The sequence below is a fragment of the Lycium ferocissimum genome, chromosome 2, assembly GCF_029784015.1.
Source record: "Lycium ferocissimum isolate CSIRO_LF1 chromosome 2, AGI_CSIRO_Lferr_CH_V1, whole genome shotgun sequence".
NCBI classification, from domain to species: Eukaryota; Viridiplantae; Streptophyta; class Magnoliopsida; order Solanales; family Solanaceae; genus Lycium; species Lycium ferocissimum.
The window spans coordinates 60,301,045-60,323,339 of NC_081343.1; the positions used below are offsets into that span (position 1 = coordinate 60,301,045).

The 22,295-nt window shown below is 35.3% G+C and overlaps 4 protein-coding genes across 6 annotated transcripts; 2 read left to right on the forward strand and 2 right to left on the reverse strand.

The window, feature by feature from the left end:
• Positions 1-3,922: 3,922 nt before the first annotated feature.
• LOC132046471 (uncharacterized) lies at positions 3,923-8,940 on the reverse strand. 2 transcript variants are annotated; one of them, XM_059437107.1, is made up of 5 exons: positions 8,584-8,932; positions 6,693-8,016; positions 5,478-5,747; positions 4,467-4,622; positions 3,923-4,286 (listed from the first exon to the last, which is right to left on the reverse strand). In XM_059437107.1, exons 1-5 carry the CDS (start codon positions 8,589-8,591, stop codon positions 4,167-4,169), a joined length of 1,878 nt encoding a protein of 625 aa, XP_059293090.1. In that variant the 5' UTR covers positions 8,592-8,932; the 3' UTR covers positions 3,923-4,166. The 2 variants fall into 2 exon arrangements, with proteins under 2 accessions (XP_059293090.1, XP_059293091.1); XM_059437108.1 differs by lacking the exon at positions 3,923-4,286 and having other exon boundaries at positions 4,493-4,663; positions 8,584-8,940.
• Positions 8,941-10,694: 1,754 nt separating this feature from the next.
• LOC132048276 (glyoxylase I 4-like) lies at positions 10,695-12,552 on the forward strand. The gene is made up of 3 exons (XM_059439181.1): positions 10,695-10,933; positions 11,569-11,683; positions 11,940-12,552. Exons 1-3 carry the CDS (start codon positions 10,764-10,766, stop codon positions 12,240-12,242), a joined length of 588 nt encoding a protein of 195 aa, XP_059295164.1. The 5' UTR covers positions 10,695-10,763; the 3' UTR covers positions 12,243-12,552.
• Positions 12,553-14,407: 1,855 nt separating this feature from the next.
• On the forward strand, positions 14,408-17,699 carry LOC132046473 (B-box zinc finger protein 19-like). Of its 2 annotated transcripts, XR_009412705.1 has the most exons (6): positions 14,408-14,926; positions 16,002-16,098; positions 16,246-16,361; positions 16,454-16,588; positions 17,215-17,590; positions 17,671-17,699. XR_009412705.1 is itself a non-coding variant. In XM_059437110.1 (5 exons), exons 1-5 carry the CDS (start codon positions 14,834-14,836, stop codon positions 17,218-17,220), a joined length of 447 nt encoding a protein of 148 aa, XP_059293093.1. In that variant the 5' UTR covers positions 14,408-14,833; the 3' UTR covers positions 17,221-17,699. The 2 variants fall into 2 exon arrangements, 1 of the variants encoding a protein (XP_059293093.1); XM_059437110.1 differs by having other exon boundaries at positions 17,215-17,699.
• A 1,326-nt stretch (positions 17,700-19,025) lies between these two features.
• On the reverse strand, positions 19,026-21,825 carry LOC132046472 (fructose-bisphosphate aldolase 1, chloroplastic). The gene is made up of 6 exons (XM_059437109.1): positions 21,590-21,825; positions 20,818-21,087; positions 20,629-20,738; positions 20,456-20,546; positions 19,740-20,009; positions 19,026-19,411 (listed from the first exon to the last, which is right to left on the reverse strand). Exons 1-6 carry the CDS (start codon positions 21,761-21,763, stop codon positions 19,133-19,135), a joined length of 1,194 nt encoding a protein of 397 aa, XP_059293092.1. The 5' UTR covers positions 21,764-21,825; the 3' UTR covers positions 19,026-19,132.
• Positions 21,826-22,295: the final 470 nt, after the last annotated feature.

Below are 22,295 nucleotides of genomic sequence, written 5' to 3' on the forward strand. Positions count from 1 at the left end.
TGCCCACCTAAATTAGATGCGTTAAATGTACATGCTATAACAAAATTTCGTAAAATAGTATCTCAAGAACTCTAAGAAGAGTCGCGGCCCTCCACTCAATAACAACACTTTCATAGTCACTTTAATCTTTTCTTCGTTACTTTAATCTTTTCAAGGATGCTTTTTCTTAGGTCGCGATTATGTCTTGCCTTGACTATTGTATTAACAATCCAGGAAAATGTAATGCTTTTTTTGGTATTACGATTTTTACCACAATAATGTCATTCACAAATCAAACTATTTCATGAAGTGGATTTCACTTGACCGTCTACGATTTTATTGCATGCAGAAGCGAATCCAGGATTTCAAGATGATGGGTTCACCATTAGCTATGGAGTTTTTTTATTTTTAATTCGTTACAGCTTAGCGCCTATGGGGTTTTTTGATTTCTTTTGCCTTTTGGGACTTGGGTAATTAAAAATGAAGGGGAAAAAAAATCATTAGATGTAATATAAAAAAGAAACACGTTTTTTACTTTTGGGTAATTAGAATTATAGAAGAAAAAGGATTTAGAATAATACAAAAAGAAAGTTAAAAAGCTGCTTTAGAAAATAAAAGCATAAAACGTGCAGGAGCTTGGGTTTGACCCCGAGACTTTAAGGAAATAAATACAACCCCTAACCAGTGCTCCACTTGATCTGATTTGACTATGTGTTCCTTCAGTTAATATTAGATATATTTTTAAAATTATACACATAATATATCGAGTTTGAAGTGACCATGTGTTCGCATGACGCAAATTTTATATGTAAATGCGCCTCTGATTGCATGTGCTCGTGGACACGGTCAGTGTACAAAATTTAAACTTTAATCGTTGTTATATCAACCTAAATATGATTCTCCTATTCAAATATCGTCCTATTATGTTCTTCCAATAATGAACGTTCTGATGATGGATTTCATAATTATTTTTCTCTGATTTTCTTAAGTTGGGGAATCCATGGAAATATAAAAGTAAAGCTAGTAGAGTATGTAGGGATGGGGGCCCCTATTTGACTAATGGAAAAAAATATTACAAGCCATGTGCTTGGAAAAGAGAAGCTTTATCATTTCCTTCCTTACTCTTTCATTATGATAGAACTCAGTTTAATCAATGGAGAAAGGACCGTTCACATGCATTTGGCCACTTCCCATAAATTGCAGCTTTATCTATTACCTGTCACGACCTTTTTTTTTCTTCTAAAAAAAGAAGTTGGTTTTTTCTTTCTCCCACTTTAATTTCCAATTGAGTATTCCGTAAACAAATGATTCCTTTTCATTCCAAGTATTCATTGAACATTACCATAGCTACTTATTTATTACTTGTATTCTTCTCTTCACAATAGTGTGAGGCACGGATTTCTGAAGGGAATTAAAAAAATGGTCAATCATTTTTAGGGAATTCAATCACTTATATAGAAACATATAAAAAGAGTTTTTACCTATGTACGCTATACAATTTTTCAACGAAGAAGATTCGGTTGAATACGAGCTTGTCTGAATTTAGTAATTTTAGCTCAAACTTCATATTTATATTATAGAAAAGGGCACAAAATACCCTTAAACTATTGAATTTGATGCAAAAATACCCTCCATCTACCTTTGGGGCCTAAAATACTCCTGACGTTAACCTTTGGGGCCTAAAATACCCTTATTTTTAACGGATCCATTTCATTTATTACGTGACACCCTTTGATTGGTTGACAATTTAATTAACTTAAGCTAATTAATCCCCCCATTTAACCCGATCCAACAAATAAAACCCGACTCGCCCCAATTAAATCCCCATTCCACCGTATAAAAAAAAACATATGAACCCAGGTCATTACAAACCATATCAAAAAAATTCACGAACACATTTCATTACAAATCGTGAACTCAAAGAGAACAAATCATAATTTCTACTCAAATTTTGACATGTTAAGCTCAGTAATGTCCACATTCATAATGTTTACTAAAACCTTACTTCATATGGTACATGGGTATGGTAATTGGCTTCACAATATCACAACTCATCATAAGCAGTAACAAAAGATGAAGATAAAAGTCATGGAACTGGAAATTCACATAATTTTGGGTGATGTGGTATCATCAGCAAAAATATATATATCAGAGTCACATAAATAACAAGGTCGATCAAGAATACAACTGATATGCAGAGTGAAATGCTGAAAATCATAAATAATTTAGATAAAAAATGAACCATCATAATGGAAACACCACAATTCACGATTCATAATGGAATGGGTTCGTGGGTTTTTTTATATGGTTTGTAATGACCTGGGTTTGTATTTTTTTTATTTTTTTTTTCATACGGTGGAATGGGGATTTAATTGGGGCGGGTCGAGCTTTATTTGTTGGACCGGGTTAGATGGGGAGATTAATTAGTTTAAGTTAATTAAATTGTCAACCAATCAAAAGGTGCCACGTAATAAATGAAATGAGTCCGTTAAAAAATAAGAGTATTTTATGGAGGTTGACGTGAGGGGTATTTTAGGCCCCAAAGGTTAACGTCAGGGGTATTTTAGACCCCAAAGGTTAACGTCAAGGGTATTTTAGGTCCCAAAATTGAATGGAGGATATTTTTGCACCAAATTCAATAGTTCAAGAGTATTTTAGGCCGTTTTCCGTTTATATTAAAAAGTTGATTTAATATGTAAAAACAATCTATTCAGAACTCTGTAAATACAAAAAATTGTGATTTACAAACTAAAATTCCTAGCTCCGCCTCCCATGGCGCCACTATTGACACACATTACCATTTTTTTGGTAACTCACATTACCATTAAATTGCACGATTGCAGTACAATGCTTCCAAAAGCTCAATCATTTAAGGTTGAAACGAGTAGAGATGAGGAAAATTCGTCCTTTTTCTGATCTTTGACAATTTCTTTTGCAAAATCAATTAAACTTAATTTTGATTTGTCTACGGTGTTACAGAAATTGAATGATAAACAATGAAGTACAGACTTGAAGCTAAATGTCTTTTAGGTTCATGCATGTTTTCAGAGAGTGAAGAACGACAGTATGGTGGACCAAAAATGCACAAGTCAAAAGGAAGACCGCGAAAACAAAGCTTATATGGAACCAAAGCCACACAATCTAATGGCCAAAACATTTGGTGTGTAGTTGTTTTCTTAGTGTTAGGGGTTTTTGGAGCATCAATATTAGATTTGAGTCCCACGTTATAATCTTTTTCAGAGGCAAGACCTCACACATGTCTCATCTATTTTGTATCTAAGCAATGCAGTTTCTCGCAAAAAAGTTGCACGTTGTTATGTTGAGGGGCCTATGAATTATGTCCTGAAAAGTATGCCATATGCTATGTTGGGTACTTGTGTACCCCATCAGAAAGTTTAGTTCTAGTCCTTTAGTGCATACACCGTTGAGTTTTTTGGACTACTAATACATGTCTATTATAAACTTAAACAAATTATTTTTGTGTCCAAACTCCCAAAGAAAGAACAAATATATACGAAGCAAAAGTCGTACTTTCTAACTTCAGTTTTCTGTAATTTGTTGTAATCTCTTTTCAGTCTCTTTGGTCTTTTGACAAATCCGCGACGATATTTCACAAGCTTCGGCTTCATGTTGTATTTAATTCAAATGGATGACAGTTTGTCAACTTAGCTTTACTGGATGTTGAAGATTGCATGTTTTCGAGAAACATGTGATTACCTTTTCTTTTCTTGTTTTTTTTTTTTTTAACTCTTTTAATATAGCTTAAATAGATTCACATCGCAAGTAATTACTGCCTCCAAGAACGGTGCTGATGTCAAATTTCTAATACACATGGTTCACTTTCGACAATTCAGGCAAACAAAAGGGCTTTCGTTTAGATTGATGATTATGTATAATAAAACACGTCCGATACTAGAGTAGAATTTGAAAAAGGAAAAGTATATAGATGACAAACAAAGAATGACCTTTTATTCTTCTTTACTTATAAACTCTTGCATGGGATAATTTTTTTGGATCAAAGCAACAAGTACAGGACAAAGTCCTCTCCCTAAGACTGCTTTCTACACTCAGGCTAGCTGAAATGCTTAAAACTTTAACCAAATTGAACTATTGGCTAATATACAATGCTTTATTTTACACTTAAAAAGTAGTTATCTTTCAGTTAGAGGAAGAGTAAGAAGAGCTTGTCATGGGGCCATGAGTCCTTCAATGGTGTAAGTAAGAGATTCTGCCCAATCAGATTTGAGCAGCAGTGTCTGCAGTGTGTGCATAACATCATAATCAGGATCAAGCTTCCTTTGCCAGCCCTGCAAGCCAATAAGCATCAAAAGAAAACAATCTTAAACCAGATTATTGAACACAACTCAGCAAACAGATTATAGAAATTGTCAACAAGTACTTTCAACATGTTTGAATATAGAAATGCAGGTTAGTCAATTCCAAATCTTACTCATGAACGCCACATTAGCTGGAAAGGGCAGAATTACCTCAAGGACTAAAGTTGTCACCATAACAGTGCAGACATTGCCATCTATATTCACTCTGTGCTGCCTAACTTTCTCGAGAAGTTGTTCAATGCACTCAGCAGGGTGGACCAAATCACCTTGTGGAGTCCCCCAAAAATCAAATGACTCCTTCACTTCCTGTAGGACGTCAGTAGAGAACTAAGACATATATCCATCACCTCCATTTATGACAAAAAGATTAAGAAGTCTTTTAGCATAAGGATACCATGTAAAATAGTACGACTTAACTCTCCATGCCATAGACGTTAGTCTACCCACAGAAAGATGGCCAATCAGAATTTCATGAACAATAATGCTTGTGCAGAAATATTGAACGGCTTGAAGAACTTAGATCCAATCATATATAATCTAATTAATCGCCAAAAAGCTAAAGCTAGTGATGTATTTTGATCAATAAAAGGAACTCTAGCACCTAATTTTCATCATCATTGCCTTTTCTCTTCTGTTTCAACTTTTTTTCTTTTTAAACTTTTTGTCCACTTGTGGCGGATAGAAGGAGCGGAGGAGATTGGGGAAAGAATATGTTAGTCCCTCCATCCTACTTTTTGTTTCATCTACTTCCCATTATAGAATGTCCTAAAAAAAATTACCTCCTTTAAATGGAATTACATCTTCAAAAAGTCAAAAACATCTGATGCAATATTTTCATATACATTTGTCCATCTTCTCACACATCTATATTCACAATTGCAGAAACAAAACACTGAAAACCTCCCAAGAAGTCAACCCTGACAACCAATTTGGATAGAAGCATAATTTACTAATGGATTTCAAGTTACTAGTTAGTTTAATGAGGATAACTAGCAAGCCATATAGGTTGCTTTTACAACATCTGATCTCCATTTTTTTCTTTGCATAAGTAATTTTTTTTTTTTTTCAAGGTATTAATAAACGTTAGGTACCAATGGGGAAGATATTAAGAATAGCCAAAGAAAGTTTTGAAACAATCCATTTAAGATGCACAGAACTAACCTTAATGAAGGCTTCTGGATTAGGGCAATTCTGTTTCTTTGACAATTGCAGAGTGCACTCTGCTACAGTCCGGCCATCTCGACGAGCAATTGCCTTAAAGAACTCCAATAATATTATCCGATCATTGTTAGAAAGTTCAGCAGTCATGCCTACATCAAGGAAAACAACATGAGGCTTTGATTTGAAGATGCGTTTCCGAGATGACTTGCTTTGGTTTACCCGAACAAGGATATTTCCAGGATGCATGTCAGCATGAATAAAGTTATCCACCTGAAATGGGGAAAAGGGGTATTATATGAGAAGAGAACAAAAAGACTTAAGAGCAAGTAAAAATTAGTGATTCCAATACATAACAAAGAGATAATTAGATTGTTCTTATCCATTTAAACAATTTTTGGACTCCATAATCTCCTCTCCGACGCCGTTATCACAAGTTCTAGACTGTATTGAAATAGATTACATAAAAAGAAAGCAAGCAACCAAGAAAATGTCATAGAATGCTTTTTTTCGTTCCTTCTTTATAGTAATAAGACTAAGAACAGAAAAATGCATTTGCATATTTAGTGCTATCTCTAATCAGTGTTTTAACTTCGATAAGAGTACAGTTTTTGGTCAGTATTCAAGGCCAACATATCAACAGTTACTCAGAAAAGCAACAAATCTATAGTATATCCAAAGCAATTTTTTAACATGTCTGTCAACAGATCTCTCTTCATTGTGAGAAGAAAAATACAATATGTAACATTTTCTGTAAGGGAGTTAGGACTAATAAGCAATAACAGAAAAGAAAATTCACATAACATGAATAACAAAAAGGAAAAAAAAAAAAAAAAACACAAGAACTTCCACATATCCCCAAAATTGGCCGAACCACATTAGGCACAACACAGCTATGCTTGGAATACATGCTTCACATTTTTAGTCAAAATCTTGCACTAACACATTTGCTTTTATAGCCTGAGAGGGAACAACAACATCTAATATAGTGTCAGTTTTGCGTTGCATTTACCTTTTTATTCCATTAATAGTATATTTAAGCCGCACATTTGAATTAAGTTTGTGCTTTATACTAATTCCATAAAAGTATATCCAGAGTTGCTCATTCACATTAAATATTGTGCTTTATACACAAATTCAGACAAATTAACATAGAGAAAAATTTCTTAATCTATATACATGCACCCGCGCACATACACTACATAAAGAGAATATTACCAAAAGCATCTTCAAAAGAGCATGCGTCCCAATATGAGCGAGTGCACTTTTAAGTCTTTCATGGCCTTGAAGCTCATCAACAAAATATGAAACACATTCCCCTTGTTCAAAAGTCTCCACCAATACTTCAGGATGCACTAGGGGATAGACAGGCTTTGGAAAAGAGACATCCTTCCATCTCCGAAAATTATAGATGAAGCGGCTTAAATGTGCAGCTTCCCTAGCAAGATCAACTTGAGACATCATAAAAACAGCAAATTGCTGGACGCTTTCATCCAACCTTAACCACTTAAGTTTAGGGATGCACTTTGATATCTTAGCGACTAAATTAATAATCTCAAAATCTCGTCTTATTGATTCACCCACTCCAGGATGCCTAACTTTCACAGCCACCTTTATTGGCTTGATCTGTCGACCACGGTATTGATACAACAAGGAAGCCCTATGCACTTGAGCAATACTTCCAGATGCCAGAGGTTCCTCCTCAAATTCATCGAAAATTTCAGAAATTTTTCGACCAAATGCTTTTTCGATTGTCTTTTTCGTGTAAGCAAAGCTATGTTCAGGAGCTTTTGTGTGAAGCTTTGATAGCTCAGTACACAAATCTCTAGAGAAAAGATCAGGCCGTGTAGCTGCCCACTGGCCCCATTTGATAAATGCAGGACCTGCTCTTTCGAGTGTGCTATGAATTACCTGAAGCCACAGTTTCCTGAAAGAAGGTCCAAAAACATCTGCAAATGGGGCCATTACAATGCTAGGAGAAAAGAGTATCCCCAGATAAAAGGCTCTCAACAGCAGAATAAAACCTTCAAATATGGAATGCAACAATGAGGTAACCAAAAAATGTCCATCTTCAGCATGCCTGTAGAAGCTAGTCCTTGGGCGACCATACTCCAAGTCTAGTGGTGCTTGTGCCAGTGCTATATTTTTTCCATATGATAAGGCAAGAAAACCAGGGAGAATCACATAAGACCTGCTCAATGCCAAGCTAAGTGCTTGTGCAAATCGACTTAAGCGAATAAAAGTTTGTCCCTCATGGAAAGATTTACTTGATAACTTCTTCCAAGCAATTTGTGAGTGATTTCTTACAGTTTTTCCTGATGTAGTCACTGAATAACTCCCATAGAAAGAATTACGTGTTCTATGTGATACGGATGACACATGTCCCCTAGTGATAGATACATATTGCCCAAAAAATCTACATCTAGGAGAACATACCCCAAACCTAATAAGATCTCCTTTTTTCACCTGTCCCAAACGGATAGTGGTCTGATTTCTGCACAAGGATTGTCTAAGTCCTTTAGTTTTACCAACTGCAAATAATCTGCATTCCAAGCACAAGACAACTTAGCAGATGCAAAATACAGTAGTCATTTCAGACTAAAAGTAATTTCCTTTTTTGAGATGTGCAACTAAAATACCAATTCAACACTAATGACAATTGGAATGACTACAGTGAAACCTGAATGGTAGTTTTCCTATGCAGAACAAAAATGTTCAGTGCCCCACGCTCCAAAAGGAAGGGCATTAGTGAAAAAAGTACTTCAAACAAAGGATGGCCTGCTAAATATGGAAAATTTATGCAAATGTTTATGTTCTACTGCACCAGTTAAAACCTTCTTGCGTTGTGTTTAATTTGACCAAAAAAAAGAAGTAGAAAAATCCAAAAGCCTACAGAGACCTTGCCACTTCAGCAAAGAGTGCCAGCCAGCTTAAATAAAAACATACAGGTAAACAAGTACTATGTTAGGAGTAAAAATTAAGTCCTTCATGCGTTACAGATTCAATCACAAGGAAAGGAAAATTTTCTAAGACCCATAAAATCAAGAAATAGGATAGAACAAGAACACGCTGTAATGAGATACTACTAGAGAACAAGAAAAGGACGGACCTTGACATGGTGAATAGAGGAAATTAAAGGGGTAGCTGTTGCTGTTTGCAGAGGCTAAGGTAGTTGGGAGGTGAAGAGAATCGCCGATGTGCATTTTTCAGAGTTTGTCGGTGATACAGAGCAGGATGACGATGAGCAAAACCCCATATGATATAGTACGTGTAATTTTAAATGCTCCTCATTTCTTGTATCTTTCCACAATCAAAAACCTAGGTGTCTATTAGTTTTTGGGACAGAAATAGTAAACAAGGAGCAATTTAAGTGAAATTAGCATTCGTATAAACTAGAAAGATCACAATGCTTATTATAATTTGCGCAAAACTACTGTCAAAGGTGTAACTATTATTTTCCTTACTTTTCCATTCTTTCGAGTTGGGGGTGTTTCGAAAATAGCCTCTTTGCCCGACAAATGTAAATGTAAATTCTGGGTATATCATAAACCCCACTTGTGAGGATTACACCAGTTATGTTGTTGCTATTGTTGGTCTAAAATTCGGATTTCAAATTCACAATTTTACACTAAAATAATAAAGACGAAAATTAATAAATATTTGATACATATTTTCACATATATTTTTATTATTAAATCACAAGTGATTAATAAATATTGTTATTTTAATTTATGACTTAACCATGATAATATAATATGATTTTGATGTAACCATATGCAAGCAAGTTTTATTTGTTGGGATCGGTGTCAGATTAAAGCTTAAAAATGTAGGATTTTTTTCAGTATAAAGAACTCTAATTACTCTTGTTAATGGGTTGCTTAGCATGAATTCAAACCAGTAAACTTTAGATATCATAGTACTTAAATTTTAAACAAGAAAGAGAAGAAGCAAAGGTCTAAAAGGGAACAAGTAAGCACTTACTGCACACACTCTTAAATGGTCTGGTCAAGTTATATGTGCACCGCACACGCCCGTGCACTAACGTGTTCCACAGTGATCCATACAGGACATTGAGGATTTCTCGTTATAAATTTTATTGGAGTATTATTGTTGGCATACGTATTTGTCTCTGGAAGTGTGTCGATTTTGCAGCAATTAAACTCTATGTGTAGTTGCCTACTATTAAGATTAGCAAGTGACATCGTTTAAGGAGTGGTGATTATTGGTAGGCTAATGAATAGTGTGGCTATTTGTATATGTGTAGAGTATATTATTAAAAATGGACTATTCTCGTCGTCTGACATTCTTTCAGCTGGTTATTAGAGAGGTAAGCCATACAATTAAGTCGCAATAATACAAAAACTATTGAAATGTCACATTACACTTAAATTGTATAGTGTCGTTCACCTTCACAAACTAGAGTGAATTTACGTTTACCCCTCATCTTCCGCGTTAAGAATATTAACAAAAGAGTTGCTAGGCATTTTTTAATATATATAAAAATAAAAAAAATAAAAAAAAGTTGCTAGGAATTTTTATTTTTTCCTATTCAGACTTCTGTGAAGTTTCGTTTTTGCTACCAACCGATAGAAACGTTCTCTACGATTCATATCATACTAATGAAACCCTGATTGCGTTAGGGTTTGAGGCGAGGCAGGCAATGATAGCAAAGTCATTATGTAAACGGTTAAGCAACTCTTCCCATATCTATCAGTATTAAAAAGGAAGAACTATGTACAAAGTGGCTCTATAGTTATAGCTAGTAGTATTGGTTAAGGGGAGAAAATAATTCTAAGCTTATTATTATATGCACACTAACATATTGTTATCAGATAAAGTGAAGCGTTAGCTATTTAATTAATAGGATTACATATCGAGTCATGAACGAGATTGCACAAGTATTTTAGCACCTTTAGCACGCGTGAAATATATTTTGACGCAATCGATCTGCTCGGCTAGAATATTTGGTACAGTTAGGCTTAATTAGTTGGTGTCTTGGTGTGGCAAAATGAAAATAGGATGCTTCCATTTTTACACAACTCCGTTTTATAAGAAAGATTCTAAATGGTATCGTTGTCCTATACTTACTCCATGATAAGAACTTTCTAGGAAAGTTCATAGAATGGCTTGTCAATTGTAATTAAGTAAGTACTACTATATCCAAGGCTACCTCGAGTTATAAATAAGCCAATCTCCCCAGCTAGAATAATCCATAACAAGAGAAAAAGAAAGAATCTATATTAACCAAAAAAAACACAACATATATATCTATCGACGAAGAAATTAAAGATGATAGTGGAGATTGAGGAAGTGAGCAGCTGCCAGGCACTGCCTCTGCTTTCGCTAAACCATGTATCGTTATTGGTGAGAGATGTCTGGAATTCTGTGCGCTTCTATGAAGATGTTTTGGGCTTTTGTCTTGTCAAACGCCCTTCCTCTTTCAATTTCCATGGTGCCTGGTTAGGCCTCTATATATATATTTATACCCTCTCTCTTATAATAGTACAATACTGCTTTATACTCTCACAGTCCAATTTATGTGATATTTTCGCTTTTCGTGAGTTAATTTAACTAAATTTTGAAGTTAAATTGGATTAGATGAACACATTATTTTAAGATTAAAATTTGTATATTTGAAAACTACATGTAAACTACTATAAGTAGCAACTTTCCTCATATCAATTTGCTGAAAAGTATCACATAAATTGAGATAATGGAGTATTTAATTTCACATGTTTTAATAAGCACATTGATCTACGTCAATGTTTTAGTACTGATCTTGTTACGTACCCATTTCAACAGACATGTGCACCACTTAAACTGGTATAATTTTGGAAAAGTTTAGGTGGGTGCCAATAAATTGTAACTTTAGTTTAGGTGTCTAAATGAAAAAATCGGACAACTTTTAAGTAAATATGTATTCAGCCTTCTTTGTTATAATTGGAGAGCTAGTAAAGCATGCATGTCCATATGCTTCCATATGTTAGAACTACACAACAATAAGTATATAGCAATAAGAATCTTTAAGCATGCATGAACGTATATTTACCTCTCTTTTTTTTTTTTTTTTTTTTTTTTTTGGTGTGTTTTGAAGGCTGTACAACTATGGAGTGGGGATTCACTTGCTTGAGAACAAAGCGATGGAGGATTACGATGCCATCAATGAACCTCGACCCATTAATCCCAAGGATAACCACATTTCCTTCCAGGTAAACTTTCATCCTTAAACAAATTAAAGGCGGACATATATAACATGGGTTCAACAATCAAACACTTTTAACACGGAACATATATAATTGTATATATGCATCCGACGTTACTAAGTTTTAACAAATATTAAATTATGAACCCATAATTTAAAGAACATAATGCATTTGGGTTCAAGTGTAAGAGTCTTAGAATTAAGTTGGTGTTTCAATTTCGTCATTGTTCCTAACATGTACACTATGGAATTCCAATTAGCAGTGTACTGATGTTGCGCTGGTGAAGAGGAGGTTGGAGGAAATGGGAATGAGATACGTAACTGCAGTTGTGGAGGAAGAAGGGACCAAAGTAGATCAGGTGTTTTTCCATGACCCTGATGGCTACATGATTGAAATATGTAACTGTGACAACCTTCCAATTTTGCCCCTCTCTTCAAGCTGCCACCTCAAGCCCCACAATAGTGGCAGCTATAACAAAATGATAGCCACCAACTACGCCTGTGGTTTCATGGAAACTGAAATGATGGAGAACTTAAGCATGAACATGCTCAACTTTTCTTTCTAAGCTGTACTACTGTACTATTTTCGGTTAGTTTGTAATCTGTGTGATTGAAACTTTGAATCTTTTGAAAGTTTGTCGTCATTGAATGATAAAGTCACACTGCTGGTTAATTATCACTTGTTTAAGTGGCTTTTCCACAAATTCGTATGTTTAAGTTTGCTTGGCTATACAGGTTTTAAAAGCTGGAATAATTGTTGTACTTTTATTTTCAAACTATATTGTTTGTATATTGGAGTATATGTTAGTATTATGTACTACTATTAATTTTGTTTCTCTCAATTAGAAGAGTTAAGCAGATTTGCTGCTTCAGATTCATCCAGTTGGGTGCTGTTTCTTCTCCTAGCTAGTTTTGTTTGTCTTTTTTTGACGATCTCACTGTATACGATCTTGTATTTTTATAATTTTTGTCTTTCAATTTTCATGAAAGCTCCTTAATATGCTAGTCATTTGCATAAATGATGGGATAAAATGATAGCGGAGTCGGCATTAATAAGCCATCGACATAATAATGTTGCATCAAGATCTAACTATAATAAGCTGGCAAGCTATATTTTAGTGTTTTTCTATATTTATCTTTTTGGGTACAAAAATCAGACTCTTTAATATACGCGCGGGGAAACTTCCTGCCAACAGAAAATTGGCGTATATGTACATATAATTAAAAAAAAAAAAATTAATGTAATGAGTGAACAGATCTGTTGCTTATGTGACTAACTTTTTCTTCTTCTATTTTATTGTAATTATTAAAACTGCGACTACATTTGTATATAGTTTACACCAATATTGAAAAGTGGAGGAATTAGGCAAGTTTAAAGTCATGCCTCCTAGAAATGTGATTGAAACTTTCTAAACCCACTGTTCCAATGTATACAACCCGAAGTCTTGAAACCCAACAACAGACAAAAACTTATTCGTAACATTGTGAGATGCCTCTTTCATGCTGTTTTAGTTGCCCACATAGGATGAGTTATCAATGCATTTTATGCCTTTTATTGTTCCATCAAAGTTGAGACCAATGAAGTCTGATTTGACTTGCCTTATGACTCAACTTGCTTCACAACAATCCAAATTTTAATAGATGAAACTAGCTAGAATAAATTTATATTAGTACAAATTACTTGAAAAACTAATTACAAGTAATTATTCGTATAAGTGAAACTAATTACTTTTAATATAGGAGACAGCTTGCTTTAACATACAATTAACTTAAAATGGTAGAGTAGAAATCTTTTACACTTTCAGTAATCATATCAATGTAACTAAGTAGGTGTTTGAATATAGAAATTACGTATGATATTCGAAAAATGAAGTATAATAATTAGAAGAAAAAAATTAAAATTGTATTTGAAAGCTGAAGTTATGTTTGGATATTCATTTTAATTTGAAAAAGAATAGGTTTATTGTAAGAGGAAAAAATCACTTGAAAAACTTGTCAAAATTACTTTTTCAAACTTGCACTCATCTTGGAAAATATTTTTAAACAATAAGTCCAATATATAACCAAATTCTATTTCAATTTTACTTTTGAAAAAAGAAAATATCCAAACGAGCTCTAGGTAAATTCACCGACAGGGCAAGTAATGAATGCGGGAGAAGGAGCCACATGAAAATCTTGACAAAAAATGAAGTATGAGGGGACCAAATTGATCAATCGGCAAATCATTTGGATGCAAAAACACAAAATTTACGTACGGTAGTTGAAAATGAAAAAAGACAAAAGGGCACGTGGCGGAATCATAGACCTCACAAGGTGGCTGGCTTACATTAAAGAAAAAATCCAAAATGATGAAAATGTACAAGCATCATTTTATTGAAAAGACAAGAGGACTACAAACTAGTACTCTCTATTAAATTTTAATGGGCCAGGTGCAAGATATGTAACTGGTGGTTCATAATTCTCCAATGGGAATTTTCATGGCCACACTCTTTAATCTTGTGGCTATGGTGTATCGAATATTCACCATCTATTGATGCCACCATATACTTTTCTTTTTTACTAGTTTCTTTTTTACATATTTCCTTTAATAGATCATGGTGCTATTTCTGGTCTCATTTTCAAAACCCCAGCCAATAATAAAACTCAACTTACCATATTCCATTATCATTATCAAGTAGTTTACTATTCTTTTCAAACAGCAGGTTTTCAACCTTACCAACACCCATAAAAATATCTAACATAACCTATAAAGAAAAATATCTTTTTTTATTTTCATCCGATACTGCTTTGTGGCTCGACTAATTTGAATTCATACGGGATATAATTCATTCAAGAGGGAAACGTCTTTACTAGAACTTTATCCATTCACAAAGCTTGAACGAATGGTTAAGGGTGAAAAGATCCCACCAAAATATCGTTTTGTCAAGAGATAAGAGTTGATGAGTTGTATTGTATCCAGCATTGTCTCAAACTACTATAGTACTACTATTCAACTTTGCTCTTATTGTACTTAAAGTTCTAGTCTTTGGGGGTTATTTGTCTAAATAGAACTTCATTTTAAAAATAATTGGAGCTTTCTTGATGAAGAGTAATTGAAGCTAATAATATGAGCCTTTATATTGTTTTATTATTGGGTGACTCGTGTTAGAAATGAATTATGCGGACACTTTGTGATGTTTGTGAAAGTGCTGCAGCCATTCTTTTCTGTGCTGCAGATGAGGCTGCCCTTTGCCGTGCCTGTGACGAAAAGGTCTAATTTTACTCTCAATCTAATACTACTCTACTTACATGAAACTTTTCCATTTCTTTTTCTTGAAAATCTGCTTTTGTGTTGAGAGGCTGGTTTGTTGAGCTTACCGAGTTTAATAGATTTGTTGATGGGGTGGAGATAATTATGCAAGTCAACTTATATCTGGAAAATGGAACAAAATAATGGAGAAATTATTGGCATCCATCTTGTGATGAGTTGTTATTTAAACAAGTTATCTGTTGCTTCGTCTTCTACTTCTTTAAGGTCAATGCCCGTGTGAATAATCTACTAACATGGTTTTTGGACTTCTTGTACATACTGTTACTTCACTGTAGCCTCACACAATCTTTATGTTACTAGGTGCTTAGGCTTGTATATCTTTTGGCTCAGTTTAGAATAGAGAAACATTCTTGCTTTTCATTTAAAGATCAAAAATCATGCTGACCTGCTATACAAATTGGCTTGTCTTCACTATTGTTTTTGTAAATTCTGGGAATCATTGCTTCTTCTCTTTGGCTTTAGTTTCATCACTTCATCTTCTTTATGTTAGCAATAAAATTTTCTTAGCCCTTAAAGCTTAAAGGTTACCTTATAGCTTTATATGTTGGAAGTTGTCAAATGATTCTGATCTTCCTAGTTTTTGAATTATGCGATACAACTTATTTAAAAGTTTACGGTATTTGAGACGACACACTTCTATTTACTTATGTAACTATATCTTTAACATGTCTCATCGCGTGTAAACCTTATTCTTTTCGGTCAAGCATGTGAAAAATCTTTTTGAAAATAGATGTTGGTGAGACATGAACCCAGAACTCTTGCCTACTTCCATATAATGTTGAATTTTATTTTTTCTCATCTAAAAGCTTAATATGCTAAAGATGCACACTACTATATTAGTTATATCTTCAACACTACTCATTTCTGATCCAGAGGCATGAAATGCCAAATCTATTGGACTGCCATCTGAATCAACTTTTAAATTGGTTTAACCAATATTGACAATGTGACTTAGAGACTTTTGATGCTTTCATTCTTGTGGACACTTCTAATCATATTCAAATTTGGTCCATAGGTTCATATGTGTAATAAGCTTGCTAGTAGGCATGTGAGGGTTGGACTTGCTAAGCCCAATGATGTTCCTCGTTGCGACATATGTGAAAATTCACCTGGTTAGTGGAGCTTAAAATCCTTTTTGTTCTTCTGTTGCTTAGTTTCTCTTTCTGATTCCTTTCATGTTATTTTGTATTCTTGTCCTACAAAAGAGGGCCTGCAAAGTGAACTAACTATTGCTAATTTCCTTTGCATTACACGTGAAGCGTTCTTTTACTGTGAAGTTGATGGAAGTTCTCTTTGTCTCCAATGTGACATGATGGTACATGTTGGAGGTAAACGAACACACAGCAGATATCTCCTGCTGAGGCAGAAAGTTGAGGTTGGTATTCCGTTGTATGAGTTACATGCTACTCTTGATTATTTGCAATGTGCTATACATAAGGTCATTTTTTCTCTGTTTTCCTCGTATAGTTTCCAGGAGACAAGTCTGGGCCTGCAGAGGAATTAGCAAAGAATGGGAGTGCAGATGAGCGTGGCAAGAAGGACAAAATGATCGACTTGAATGTGAAGCCAAGTCGTTATCATGGTCAAGCATCTAATCATGAGGTTAGCCAATTGTAATATATCTCGGAGAATTAATCTTGGAATAAATTTGGCATATTTCATCAGTAATTTCAATTTACTGGTTTCCTAGAAGTTAGATAAGTTGTCAAATTCTGAAGTACCTCAAACTGAAAAACAAAAAGACAAACCAAAACAAATTGTTGCACTCTGATTTTCTATCAGGGTTATCCAATTTGAACAAACGTAGGTGCTTTTGGAAACTCGCCTTTCATTTATGGAGAGTAAATATGGTACAACAGATGATTTTATTCGTAATGTGGAAATTGAAATCCTTTCTGAACCAGATGGAGGTTGCTGAAATGTCTGCTTGGAGATATGTGTTTTTCTCGTTCTTATGTTTTCTTGTTAATGTCTGTATTAATCTCCTGGCATTATATTCATGAATAAATTTGGATAGAAGGTCCCTGCTTGAAGTTGCAGTTAATACTGTCAAGTCTATGGCAGACCAACTAGAATGATTCTACAATAAATGTATTCTCAGCTCATTTCTGCTTCGCAGAACTTATATGGGGAAAAGTAAAAACTTGACAGATTGTTCATAAAAAGGTTGATCCAATAGTTTTTCCCTATTTAAGTTTCTAAGCATTACTTTTGTTTTTCCTCAACAGGAGTAACTCATCTTGAGGGAGATTGTTCCAGCCAGATATATTATAAGCAAATGTCAGTGAGGCGTCAAATAGACCTCATGTGGCATGCATGGTGTTCCACCTTTGCGCATATGGTAGAAGGGTCACCAATGCTATTGATGAGGCTAAGTAGCCCAGATATAGTGATCGAACAACGTTTGGCAACTAGTGTAAGATAAAGCGCATGTTCTGAATGCTTTGAGCTCCGCTGAAGTCTAGACTTCACAGCTAGATTTTTGCGAGACTCATGATCAGTTTTGCTTTAGGATTTAGTTTTTCCGTACGTTAAGACAGCACCATAGAAACTGCGTGCTGAAAGTAGTTGATGTAACTAAAGTTTATTATGATTTTGGTAAAAGTAGTTGTATCTTGAAATTTAAGGTCATTTTTTTGGGTGTAGAGATTATTTCTTGCACTTGTATTATGGTTCTTGAAAAGTTCTCTATTCAAAGATTGATCAAGATCGACATTACTGTGCGGCAAGAAAGTCAGCACATTTCTCTAGCACTTCTCAGTAGTATTTCTTTGCAATATTCTATCATGTTCTACAAGGATCATTACGCTTTGACTATTTCCCTTTGCATAATTCCTAGCAATTAAGTCACATTACTTCTCAATAACATCTTTTTTTCTGTACGCATCATAAAGTAACAGAAAAGACAACATGTATTACATAGATATGGATCTTTTGAACTCAATCTGACAATCTTGAATAGACAAAATATCCATATCATGTTTCATATCGGGAAGGATGCTAAGATCACAAATAGTTTTTGCCTTTGGAAAAAGGGTATATGCCCATATCTGAATATTTTGTTCAGGCAATCATGTGGCTTTTGAGTCTCTGTTGATTGCGTAGTAACCTGCTGTGCTTCACTAACCAGAGTCATCTTAGTGTTCTCTAAATGATTAAACTAGCGCAAAACCTCGGCTCATTACCATACACAACTTCTTGATTATTATCACAAGCCAATTGATAACACAGTGATGAGCAATAGATATTTTAGAGTTCAGATCTTTTATCTCTTCCCTGAAGAATCATCATACATACTCATTGCTTCCTCAACTCATAGTTTGCTATTGAGTCGATGGCAAGTATTCTCCAGGGACCCAGGATATAACAAAGCCCTTGTGAATTACTCTCATGCTAAGATTGGAATTTCACTTTGGTAAATCTGAAAATTTACTGCAAACTCTATTTCTAATTGTCTCATTGAAAATTTGGTCCTCCTATTTATAGACCAACAAAGACATCCATTTATGATTGGTCTTATATTTATTTGCCAAGGGTTGCCTTTCTATGGATGCATCCTTCCATGAAGAGTCACAACTTTTCAAGCACTATCTTTCATGAAAGAACATAATATTTCGAAGGCGCGGGACTAACATTGGTGAAATTTGCTAACTACACCAACAAATATTGAAGTTGAATTTTCGGCTAAGAGAAGAGAAAGATTAGGCAGCTGACTTAGTGGAACCTTCATCAATTCAGGTATAATGTTAACTTGGTGTATCTTTTGATTGAAATTGAGTATTGATAATAGTATATCATAATTTGTAGTTGAGTAATATCCAGGTACCTTTTACAGTAACAAGAGTCAGCTTTGTCTTTCAGTCCTCATTTGATCCTCTGCCTATATGTGTCTTAGAAGTGGAAAGTTATTACTTCTCTACACTAGAATTGATTTTAATGGCATTTGCCACATGTTTGCGCCTTACCTTGGTGGAGAATTTGAACTCATAAAATAAACCAACCGAGCAGAATGAAAGTAATAGATTGCTAAAAGCACAGGTTATATGAACAAAAACAGTCTTGAGGAGCAGGTATTAGCATTTATGCAGTTCGATTTGGCTACATTACATGCTTATCATCAAAATATCTATAGACTTTGGTAGACACTTAGTAAACATATCCCTTCTCAAACATTCCCTTCTTGGCCTCCCCGGACTCACCTTCACCAGTGTATTTCCCAAGCTGGGCAAGAGAGTTGGCCTTTGCTCTAACAAGCAAGGCATCCTGAGCTGCCTTCACATTTTCTGGTCTTCCACCCCAAGTCGTGAGGCAGGTGTTCTGAAGGGCTCTGGCGTATGAGAACGACACGTGCCATGGGTTGGGAGCTTGGTTCATGGCGTTCAAGTTAAGAGTAGCCTCGACTTCAGATTGTCCACCAGACAAAAACTGTGCATTCCAAATCATGAAAAAGAATTCTAGTCAAGTTCTTGGAATTATGGAAAAGTGTTTGATATAATCCCCCTGTCCCAATTTATGTGACACTCTTCCTTTTTAGTCAGTCCTAAAAAGAATGACACCTTTATATATTTTGTAACAATTTAACTCTAAAATACTAAGTTTAACCTTAATGAGATGATTTACAGCTACACAAATATCTGTGGGTTATTTCATACCACAAATTTCAAAAGTCTTCTTTTATTTCTTAAACTCCGCACCCAGTCAAACACCTTCACATAAATTGGGACAAAGCGATAGCAGATATGTAGATACTTGCCATGATTCCAGGGACGGCAGGTGGGATTCTTTGGTGGAGGAGGTTGAGGGTGTAGTCAGCAACTTGCTGTGGGGTGGCCCTCTCCTTGCACTCTGCTCCAGGGGTGACCATGCTGGGCTTCAAGAGGATACCTTCAAACATCACATTGTTCTCAGCAAGGTAGAAGAAAACTTCAGCCCACACCTGCCTGGCGACTTCAAAGGTCCTATCAATGTTGTGTTCACCATCGAGTAAGATCTCTGGCTCAACGATGGGTACCAACCCATTGTCCTACAAGAATGAACAAGAAACTTTAGCCATTTATCGTGTTGAAAGCTTAAATTTATACTACTAGTGCAATTTTTAACCGGTTATAGCAGGTTATTACTCTATGTTACATGTTACCATAACACACACTCCCTCTGTCCCAATTTATGTGATACACTTTCCAGTTTGTCCCAAAAAGAATAATACATTTCCTTATTTAAGAATTTAACTTTAAACTTTACCTTTTACGCTTAACGAGATGATCTATAACCACACAAATATCTTTGGCTTATTTTATACCACAAGATTCAAAAGTCTTCCTTTATTTCTTAAACTCCGTGCCCAGTCAAACTATATCACATAAAGTGGGACGGAGGGAGTAGTTGTGAAAAATCTATACATTGTCCGGCACAGAGCTTAAAATCGAGAGAGATTTGTGTGTTCCCCTTCCTATGTCTATGCCAACTTACCTGAGAAATAGCAGCATAGCGAGCAAGACCCCAGGCTGCTTCCTTCACCGCAAGTGCAGAAGGACCATTGGGAATGCTCACAACAGTACGCCTGTAAGATATACAATGAAGAAGATGAAATGAGCTTCAAATTAAGCAATTGTTCCTTAACTGGTAAAAGAAAAGTACCATACCATTTAGCGAAACGGGCGCCTTGTTGGTAGTAAGCAGCAGAGCGGGAGGCAAGGCCATCAAGCCCTTGGCACCATGACTCGTCGTTTGAGCCAGCCAAGGGAACAAGACCCTGTAATTCTCAAACTCTTAGAAATTCATGACCGAAGAATCCTTAGACCTTTTGAAGTCACTAATGTTAGACATTTTACCTTGTCAGTCTTGATTCCAGGAACAATGTTCTGCTCAAGAAGGACATCAACAATTTTCTTTCCATCAACAGTGGACTGGTAAAGTGTCTCCTCAAAAAGGATGGCACCTGAAATGTACTGACCAAGTCCTGGAGCCGAAACAAGAAGGGTCCTGTATGCCTGGCGATTAGCTTCGGTGTTCTCCAGTCCGATTGAAGCTAAACGCTTCCCGCAGGTAGCATTGGACTCATCCATGGCCAAAATTCCACGACCAGGGGATGCAATAGTTTTCTACACTCAAATCCATTAGCTCAAATGAGTTACACATGCTTCATTCATCTCAAGTAAGCTCTTTAGAAAGGTTTAACTCTTGTATACTTAGAAGATTCTAGTTAATCTTAGTATTCACCCTTTGAGATACATCATGTTATCTTGGTAATAAGTTTTGAGCACAAACTAACATTATCACTATCCATGTTTAAGAAAATTATCATAAAAGGAAAACACTAGCCAAACTCTTCTAAGGTAAAGGCCAATAGTTGCTTGATATAGTACTTACGAGATAATTAAGCAGTAAAAAGAACATAAATGCATGTTTTTAAGACCGAGTAAAATAACAACTACTACTAGATAAGATACGAAACCTTGAAGTTAAAGCAAATGAAGTAGATAGGGAAAAATGTTACTTTCCTTATTTCGTTTTATATCACAATATTTTAGTGGGCCCGGAGTTTAAGGAAAAAGAGAACATATCAAATAAAATAGAACAGAGGGAGTATAAAAGAGTGTGTACCGCGGTTTTAACGAGTTCATCAGCATAAGAGCTAGCACGGACAGTAAGCGCAGAGGGAGAAGCTGGGTGGCAGCGGACAACGGAGACGGATGGCTGACGGAGGGATTGACCCTTTACAAACTCAGTCTTGTCAAGGACTACTGGAGATGTCTTGAGTAGGGATGCTGATGCCATTTTCTTTCTTTCCTTATCTTTCTCTCCTCACCTCCTGAGTGTTCAATAATCAATATACAAACAGAGAGCCCCATGCTCACTACATTTATAGTTCCAGGAAGATAATATCATTTGAGGCCATTATAGTTTTGCCAATCAGCACATGCCAGTTGGCTTGATAACTTGCTGACTTGGCTCGACTTATGTAGGAATTTGCAAACTGATGGCTGATTTTCATTTGTTTACTCCTTTTTCTTATTTTCCTTATCATTTAAACTTGCTGTGCCACAAAATTAGCTCGTTTTTGGAACTTTGTAAAACCAAATGCTAAGAGACGAACTATCAAGGATCAGAGGACTTCCAATTATTTTATTGTTTGCCAGTAAAATTATGGACCCATTAGGTATGAGGCTCTGGTTATTCTAAAATACAAGAACAGAATTTCCTAATTTGGGTTCTGTTGAGTGGCCACCATGCAATGGCATCAAGATTAAAATGAAGAATCTCGGGCTTTTAATTAAAAGATCCACAACTCTGTTTCAGGTGTCTGATA

What these genes read in the sequence shown, in the direction of transcription:
- LOC132046471 (XM_059437107.1), bottom strand. An exon ending in CTCTTTTGAAGATGCTTTTG is followed by an intron (nt 5,748 to 6,692) that starts GTAATATTCTCT and finishes TCCCCATTTCAG; the next exon opens with GTGGATAACTTTATTCATGC. An exon ending in ATCCAGAAGCCTTCATTAAG is followed by an intron (nt 4,623 to 5,477) that starts GTTAGTTCTGTG and finishes GACGTCCTACAG; the next exon opens with GAAGTGAAGGAGTCATTTGA.
- LOC132048276 (XM_059439181.1), top strand. Translation starts at nt 10,764, where the DNA reads ATGATAGTGGAGATTGAGGAAGTGAGCAGCTGCCAGGCACTGCCTCTG. An exon ending in TTCAATTTCCATGGTGCCTG is followed by an intron (nt 10,934 to 11,568) that starts GTTAGGCCTCTA and finishes TGTGTTTTGAAG; the next exon opens with GCTGTACAACTATGGAGTGG. An exon ending in ATAACCACATTTCCTTCCAG is followed by an intron (nt 11,684 to 11,939) that starts GTAAACTTTCAT and finishes TCCAATTAGCAG; the next exon opens with TGTACTGATGTTGCGCTGGT.
- LOC132046473 (XM_059437110.1), top strand. Translation starts at nt 14,834, where the DNA reads ATGCGGACACTTTGTGATGTTTGTGAAAGTGCTGCAGCCATTCTTTTC. An exon ending in GCCGTGCCTGTGACGAAAAG is followed by an intron (nt 14,927 to 16,001) that starts GTCTAATTTTAC and finishes TTTGGTCCATAG; the next exon opens with GTTCATATGTGTAATAAGCT. An exon ending in CATATGTGAAAATTCACCTG is followed by an intron (nt 16,099 to 16,245) that starts GTTAGTGGAGCT and finishes TTACACGTGAAG; the next exon opens with CGTTCTTTTACTGTGAAGTT.
- LOC132046472 (XM_059437109.1), bottom strand. Translation starts at nt 21,763, where the DNA reads ATGGCATCAGCATCCCTACTCAAGACATCTCCAGTAGTCCTTGACAAG. An exon ending in GGCGCCCGTTTCGCTAAATG is followed by an intron (nt 20,547 to 20,628) that starts GTATGGTACTTT and finishes TATATCTTACAG; the next exon opens with GCGTACTGTTGTGAGCATTC. An exon ending in GCTATGCTGCTATTTCTCAG is followed by an intron (nt 20,010 to 20,455) that starts GTAAGTTGGCAT and finishes TCATTCTTGTAG; the next exon opens with GACAATGGGTTGGTACCCAT.